General features: G+C 35.2%; 1 protein-coding gene across 20 annotated transcripts in view; it reads right to left on the minus strand.

Annotated features, from left to right (window-relative positions):
- The window catches only part of FAM172A (family with sequence similarity 172 member A), a 546,681-nt gene that overhangs the window by 213,957 nt on the left and 323,677 nt on the right, over positions 1 to 9,047 (minus strand). For all 20 annotated transcript variants that reach the window (XR_005211300.1, XR_005211303.1, XR_005211304.1 and 17 more), the window contains one exon: positions 895 to 1,011. Coding sequence is in view for 17 of the 20 variants with exons in the window: in XM_037800716.1 (XP_037656644.1) it covers positions 895 to 1,011 (117 nt within the window). In the remaining 3 variants the exon portion in view is untranslated. The remainder of the gene's footprint in view (positions 1 to 894; positions 1,012 to 9,047) is intronic.

Genomic DNA, 9,047 nt, shown 5'->3' on the forward strand with positions numbered 1-9,047 from the left:
TACAGTGTCACCACGAGGGCTGGTGGAATCTACCTGCCGCAGAGTTCTTTGGCAAGTCAGCTGAATAAATATCTGAGTATTCTATTAATAAAACTGGGAGAAAACCAGGAAAATCAACCAGATCATTCATATAAATCGAGTATATGATTTGACTAAACAGTTACTATGGCATGGGACTGCTGTTATCAACTGCTTATAATACCAGAAAGATAAATATACATTTTTAAAAAATCAGCCAGATACCTATAATAGGAATGAAATAATGGGCTGAAAGTTAAAACAACAACAAACAACAAGCAGGGTGCTTGTTCAATGAGTCCCTATTAATTTTCAGGTTCACCACCCCTTAGAAAATGTGAAACGAAGCTTTCTTAGCCTGAGGCTGGACCATGGCCAGACCCTGGTTTCTTCTAGCTGAAGGGTCAGGCTTAACACTATTTCAGCTTCTCCCCCTACTGGCAGTAGTCAGCCAGTCCACTTAAGAGCGGCACACACTGCCTTTCAAGAAGACAAGGATGAGACTAAGTGTACATTAAGCTTCTCTCTTGTAATTAAGCAGCACCAATGCTAAATAGCTGGTAGCAAAATGAAACATCAGGGAATAAGAATCTCCTAACACTGAGACCTTCTTCAGCCAAAGTTCCTACTGGGTATTATATGCATACCTAATATTCTACAGCAAGAAAAAAAAAAGGGGCTTTCAAAAAAGTATTTGTTCTTCAGAAGGGTTTTCTATTATTGTTTCAGTCATGTCTAGTCTTTTCTACTCACTTTAAATGCTCTGCGCCTCTAGAAATGGAGGATGGGGGTGGGAGGCGATATAAGGTGGTGGGGGCTCAAGATATAAAGGTTCACACCCATTCATCTCAGCATTAAAAAAAAATCCAGTCTCACCTCTCTCATCCATTCCCGAATCGTTTTGCCAGCTTCTTGATGCCACACATTGTGAACAGAGTCTGTCAATGCCACAGCAGTTACCTTACTTTTTACATCTGCTTCTCGTTGAATCATCTGTTTTAAAAAAGGAAAATAAAATATTGGCTATAATTTTTTTTTCTACTGGTGCAGCCTGCTTAGTCATAGATAATAATAATATTATATTAAAAATGAAAATGCAATATGCATCTCTGGTTCAAAGTTACTCTTTTTCTGCACTGAAAACATGCTCTATTTTTATCCAGAGATTTGAAAAGACCTAATATTTTCTTTTAAAAAGATAATACCACTTAAGTCTTAGAATGGCGCAGCTCTATTATTTTCCATGTGGTTTGACAATTCAAGGATTAAAGGGATCACAGGGGAAAAAAGGAGGAATCCCTGAGGGTTTCTTTTACAAGTTTCTTCCACCACTCTCTATTTCAGTGCTTCAGGGAAGTTAGTACCCGGGGTTCATGTTAGCTACTTAGAGCTAACTTCTAATTTTCAGTGGATGGCACATCAGTAGGGAAAGATAATCTTGCTTTGACTTCTCCAATTTAATAAGCCTACTCTTCACCATAGACCTGAAAATCCTTGGTGTTTTAAATGCCCACAAAGATCTTTCTCTTCAAAGACTGTCAGTATCATTTTGCTTTCGAATAGATTTCTTTATGTAGACAGACTATTACACTTTAACATCCTTGTATAGATTGTTGTCTCTATAAAATTAAATGATTAAAAAAATGGTGGCTTGGCTTGAAGACACTGAAGAATTCATCAGTAGTCTGCAAGATAAATGCATCGAAAAATAATAGTTTTACATCAAAAGAATAAAAAAAGGTTTTTAATCTACTAACATTAGTGACCCTAATTTTACACTCCAAATGTAGGACAGCTTAATAAAAAATTACAGTAAAATAAAATAAATGCAAGGCTTGAATTTCATGGTAATATTCTTACTATTTCTTTGCATCAGATGTCTTTTTTCCCTTTAATTCTATCGAAGCAAAAGAGCAACTTCTCTATCATTTGTTATTCATTCTATGAATTGTCTATCAAAAATATAATACTGCACGTTAAAAAAGGGGGAGGATTCTGAATGGCCTATAAAAGCTGATACAGAGAACACTGCAAGCCAGACTTCTGATACCAAATGATGCCTACTGGCATTCTGAATTATTCTTTCTCTCTTCTAAATTCCTGCACACCCTGCAAATGCACATCCCCTCCCAGTGAACACTACCTAATGGGAATCTAACTCGCTATTAATGCTGTGTCAGCAGCATTTCTGCACCTTAAGTCTTTGTGCCCTATATATTCTGCTTGTATAATGTTGAAACCTTAAAATCAATGTTGGTTATCAACATCATAAAATTCACCTTACAATACGAATAATATTTTAAAAATAAAATATAATAATCTAACTCAATACTTCACATTAATTATTAAGTAGTATGCTACCTTCTAGATTTTATTTTAAAAATATTCTCATTGGATCACAGTGGCACTAGAATATAGAATATAGTGGCACTAGACTCTGCCTGGCTCATGAAGAATTTATTGATCTTTACTCTCATTTTCTAAACAGTAACATTTTTAGGGATCTAGAGTAATTGTTGCTGAAGTTACAAAATAAGAACATGTTTTTCTGGTATTATAAGCATATTTTTGCATTTTAAAATATGACCTGGATTTTATGGTAGTGTTAACATATACATACTTAAGGCAGTGTCTAAATACACTAAATCTTGAGAGCTATTTGTGAAATGAGATAAAATTAAGTAATGAATAGGCTGAAGAGTTAGCGCAAAATTAGAAAATCTGGGGTTAAAATTCTACAAACAGGGAAAAATATATAGTTGTTAGGCAGACTAGAGAAGAAAAAAAAATCTGTAGTCTGTCTGTCCATCTGGCTGACATTTCATGTCCTTATACTGGATTTGATGATGTGCAACTTTTCTTCACAGCCCAGTACGATACTCCTTACACTGTTGTAGTCCTCTACAGTTTAAAAAGCACTTTCATTTATTATTAGAGGTGGGGATTGGACAAATTCCAGAGCATCTCGGTGAAGACTTGTTTATAAATGAACCTCATAACAAAGAATTTCAAATATTTGACTGTTTAGGATTGGTAGAATTGTGAATAGGTGAAAGTCTTAACAGTCTAGCTATTCAGGCTTATTTACCTCTGTTTCAACCTTGGTGCAATAGTACTAGAACTATCCGAAACTGCCATTTCTGTCCCAAGCCTCTGATGCTTGCATTTGTTGGCCTGGTTTGTAGCCCCGCTTCCCTTCCTTACAGCCACCACCGCAAATGAGCATGATAAAAAATGCAGGTGAGTGGTGATGGTGGGGATGGACTGAAGAATGGAATCTGGATTTAGACTGTAGCTAAAGCAAGGAATGGGTGGAGGCACAGATGAGCAGGAAAACAACTTCTATAATAGTCTATAATAGAAGGCCACAATAGTCTGGAAAATCCAGAAATCTTAAAGGGAGGAAGCTAGATCACCAAAATCCTACTATATGTCAATCTAGGTTGGAGATGGTGGTATTTAATTAGTATCCACAGAAGTTAACACTTTGAAATTCCTTGCAAAATTCTGTATTTTCCTGAAAGAAGGTCCTTAGCTTTAATAGATTTTCAAAGGGATTTTAGTCTCGAAATATGATAAGACCCTGTGATCCAAATGTCTTTATGTACTTTTGAATGAATTACAAAGTGATCCCTTTGAATAGTTCCATTTTAGATCAATTTAACATCTATATCAGTCTTCTAAAAATAAAGGGTGGCATCCCAGTGTGTTTATAATACCTTCAGTATGGTGTCAAGAGTTGGATAAAACAGAATAAATTTTTTTGATACTCCAGATACCAACATTCTAAATTTTCACAGTGTAATAGGCTAAATATGGTAAAGATGCAATTAAAATATTGTTCATTTATGTTTGTGTGTGTTTAATACTCAACACATTTCAAAATGAAAACATAATCATTTTGCTCTCACATAATATTGAAATATATGCAAAACTTGTATTGTTCTCCCCATTTGCTGATGAGGAAGCTGAGACTGAGACAGGTTGAGAAACTGATTGAGGGCCACACAGGTACAAAGTGGCACAACTGTGACTTGACAGTTGAGCATTAAGTTCTGTATCTTTTCATTATTATCACATGGAGTCTATTTCTCAGTAATAAATCATAATACTCTTACATAAATGAATTCATCTGATAAATTCCCTTTTCAAATATACAGTATTTCATTGACTTGGACATTAAAACAAAAACTGGCAAAAAAAAAATAGTCTAAATCTAGATTAGTAAGGAATGAGAGACTGTTGAAATTATTAAAATCATACCATGATGGAAATAAGCTGTAAGCAAAAACCATCAACAGCATTTAAGAATTACTCTATAGTTCTAAAATAAATGAGTTATTGCTTCTCAGTCTTTTGGCTAAGATCCAGTGTAAAATAAATGATGCCTAGGATAAGAGAAATTAGATTTTTCTATAAATCATGTTGATGATTTGAGAATTAATAGAAAATATTTGCTCCTATTCACCTTCTATTTCTGTTTCCTCTTCTTAATTATGCCCATTTATCTATTCACAATCCTTTCATCTTAATTTAACATAATGTTTTTTTTCTTCACTGTATTACATGTTTCCAGTCTAACAAAAGTTTCACTAACCTAATAAATATTAAGTACTTTGAACAGATTACAAATATATGCCTTATGTATGCAGGCTTATCTTTATATTAAAAATTTTTATGGGGTTGAACTTGAGGGGGATAAAAACCTATTTTTTTCTTCTGGTTTCAGAGTGAGTTATTATTAAAAAAAATAAATAACTGTGATAAGACAGGTGAATCTATCAGAGTGTGTGTAAGAAGATCTGGAAGGATGAAGTCCGGAGGATCAGAGGGGAGGCGTGGGAGGGTGAGGGTCTGTGTGTGCTGTGGTCCTTCCACAGGGCTGCGAGCCATCTCTCAGAAATCAGGCAGATGTTTCCTGCCCACCTAAGCTCTCAAATGATAGACCTGCCACTATTTTCACAACTACCTGATCAAATCCAAATGCCTCATGTCACCCTAAGAGATCCTTAATTCCTTTTTTGTCCCTATAGACCACTGTAATTTCCCCCTGGATTCTATCTCCTCCAGAAGTCTACTGTGTGCTACTTTCAGCAAAGGAAAACTCAAAGGCTCTTTTAAGTCCGTTAAGTGAAATAAAAATGTCTACTTGTTGTGGCTTAGAAGATAAGCTTTTGAAGGCAAGAGGACGTTGGTATTATGGGGATGCTCTGTCATGCAGCCTTTGGAAGTGGTTCCACATCTGTAGCCCAGGGTCCTGAGTTTCGGGCATTATGAATCCATCCCAATTCAATACTCCCAAATGAAATGAGACATGAACCCCGAACAGAGTTGGCTTTTACCCTAACTAAAAGAAATGGATAATTTAATGTGTCATACTTGTGGCCCAGCACAGGGAATAATTACTTCTCATATTTTAGAGTCCAAGGAGATCCCCCGAAGGAGGCCAGTGTGGGATTGGGGTTAGGAGTGTGTGCATGTGCATGCATGTCCGTGTCTATATTTGCATATATTCATAGTTTAAACATGTTTTTGAGGGAAATGTTTTAAAGTTGTCCCATCAGTGAAATCCATTACCTTATTTTTAAATTCTGACATGCGTTACACATATGCACTGTCAGAGTTACAGCATGTGAATCACTTGTACAGGAAAGAAAATCCTAAAAGAAAATCATATAATGCATGTTTCCATCAGATTAGGATCTGACACTACTGTACATTTATAAATCTGAGGACCATTCCTACTGTAGGAGAATGAATGAATCATCACTCTGGTTAATAGCACAGCTGAGATTTTGGATGCCTTTAAAAAATATAATATACAGATCAGCTCCCTCTAGAGCTAAAATTTTTAAGATTAAGTTGTTTCAAAGGTTTGTGAAGTATGAAAAACTGGTATCTTTTCACATTTTCATTATGCAGATTATAATTACACTTAGTGCTTTTACTTGAGTGTAGTCTTTATGTGGTTTGATAAACTATAGTATTTTACCACAAACCTCTCCTATCACCTTACATTTCTGGCACACTGTCCTGTGTTATAAGACCCATGGGGTTAAAGTGTACCCTGTGCCAAGATGACTAACCAGCTGAGACTTGATTTGGCAGATTCTTTTCTGTTAATGTCAGACACTGTTTTTTTTATTATTCTTCCTAAAGATTCTTTTGTATAAGTCTATCTCAAGAACATGCTATTCACAGAGTGAACATCATCTTTGCCACAACACTAAAACCTTGGTACTGTCACCCAAGGCTCTTGAAGCACCTCTAGTGATTATAATGAAATACACATACTTCAGTAGATGAAATGTGAAGACTAAACTGCCCAGCAGGAAATTCAGACAAATATGTCATTCACCTCTCACATGCTACTCACAGTTCACACTTCTAATCTGCATTCATTTTTTTTTTTTTTTTCCAAGTAGAAGCTTTCAAGTAAGCAGTCTCTGTAAGTAGTGCAGTGGTAAAATTCAAAGACTGTGGAGTCAGATTCCCTGGGTTCAAATCCCTGTTCTGCTGCTTCTGGTTATACTTTGAGCAAATTATTTCAATGTCTTCTGTGCCCCAGTTTCATTATGGGTAAAGGGAAATGATAAATATATTTTAGTCACATCTGAATATTAAATGAACTAAAGAAAAAGCAATTAGCAGAGATCCTGACACACAGTAAACAAACATTTTGATAGGTGATCCCACAAAAACACACAATATGAACTACTCTGTATGTGTAAACTAGTGCATTCTACCCACTAAATTCAGAAGATGCTAAAAGAAGCTTAATTTATAAATGCATTTAATGACAAAAGCCATTTTTGAAAAAACTATTGACCCATAAAGGAAAAATTTATGAAGGGCTACTTTTTCCTTTGCATATGTGTCTAACACTTCTATAAATGTCTGACTGAGCAGTGAAAGAGCTGATTATTGTGCCTGTTTAAATCCTGTAATCAGAATACTAGACCAGTCATAGCACCATGCACTTGAAAATTAAAGCAGAATTGTGGAAGCCATACTGTGGCAGCTCCACTTTCCTCCCACCAGTGAACCCTTTCAGAATTATATGGGCTGGCAACAAAGCACAGAGCTATGACTTAGCAGTGAAAGAGAGGCCCCTTTACCACGTTGTTTTCTACATAAAGGACATGTATCTGACTATGTCTTTAACCATGTTATAAAATATGTCCAGAGGAAGGCAGTATAGTGTTGTAGTTAAAAGCATGCATAGGCTTTGGAACTAGATGTACTTAGATCTTTATTTTTAGTTAAGCATTGTTAAGAATAGAAAAATGGGAGTAATAGTACTAGTTACCTCACAGGGTGGTTGAAGGATAAATGAGATAAGGCATATAAATGTCTTGGAATAGTGCCTGACATACAGTAAACAATCAATAATGTTAGCTATTATTATTACCTTGACGTTAATTTTGAAATGTATCCTTCCTTTTAGATGTGTTACCTATGGGTTCTTCAGTGATACTGACACTCACACTGACAGGGTGGCAATTTTGAAGTGTCATACAATGGCTCCCCCCCCCTTCTTTGTAAAGTGATTTGGGCTTGATTAAATGTTTTTAAAGGACATAATTAGGTATAAATAGGGTGACCATAAATTCTCATTTGCTGAGTATCATCTTGGTTTATGCCTATTATCTCAGTGTAATTAATAATAGTATCTCTTCTCACTGTTAAAAGTGACCTCATTTGAATGATAAATATTATAGCCATCTTACATGTAAGTATAGCCCAGAAGTTAAATGTTACTCTAGCAAAATCTTAGCGATTTTAACATATACCCCAAACCTACATGGTTGTCACTATAAAAATAATCATGTAGGAAAACATACAAGAATTATTTCCAAAGGTTCCTAAGTTCAAAACTTAAGAATAAGCCTTAGTGCTGTGCTGAGCCCCTCACAGATGGACGTGCAGTCTCACACCCTAGTTAGGTAAACATGGCCAGCTGGATCTCCACTGCAGCAACAGGATAAGACAACATTCTCTTTTCCTGTGCTTTGAAGACCTAGCTTCAATTCTTGCAACCTTTGTCTAATTTCAGGAAGGAAAAGGCTCTCCACAGGCAAGAACACCAAGGGATAGGGTATGTAAACTGAAACTTCTTGGGTCACATGCATTTATGAAGATAAGTCTCAAGCCACCAGTTGGGGAATGGCAAGTTATGATTTATTATTGCAGGCAGCCAAAAGAGAGAAGTAATAACTTCCTTTTCCTTTCCTGTTTAAACCATGCTGCCACGTGTAGGTTCCCTCAGCAACAAAAAAGCATGTGTAAGATAGGTTTATATGAAAAAGAAAAGGGAAAACAAAACAACAAACAATAAGTGATTGACAACATGGGAACTGGGAAAGATTAGCACTTTACAAAAATACATGATGTGAGAAAATAAAGCTATAGTTTGAAAAACTGTTACTCTACCATTCAAGAAAACGGTTAATATCTATTATGGAAGAGACAAGTTAATTGTAAGAAAAAATAATAGGGGACACATATTGAGAAAATAGTGTAAGTGATTATCAAGGTGACTTATTAGATAAAAAGTTTTATTATGTAATTCTATAAGGCTGACAATAAGTGGGTAAGATATTATAAAGCACAAATTTGAAAATTACAATGAATAAATATGAAATGAATATATTATAAAGTATTAAGCAGGACTAAACACTGCCAATCCAAAAAACTAAGGCAGGCTTAGCAAAGGAGACTTCTAAGTGGAGACATAAGTAGTCTGAGATGGAAAAATGAAAAAAAACTTCATAAACATACTAGATACCAAGAAAGAATACATCTGACACAAATAAGCCAGCAAGCATGTTCACAATAAATTAAAAAATCATTATCACTCATAAGTCTATATTAATGCGTATAAACTAGAAATAGATACTTAGGTTATATAAATTATTACTTAAGAATCAGTGAATGGTTTAAAAACTTGTGGCAAAAAGTTTCATTAGGTTTCAACTGGGGTAGGCATACACATTCAGTTGGGAGAGAGTTAATACATTTAAGTTTTA

Source organism: Choloepus didactylus, chromosome 13, assembly GCF_015220235.1.
Source record: "Choloepus didactylus isolate mChoDid1 chromosome 13, mChoDid1.pri, whole genome shotgun sequence".
Classification (NCBI taxonomy): Eukaryota; Metazoa; Chordata; class Mammalia; order Pilosa; family Megalonychidae; genus Choloepus; species Choloepus didactylus.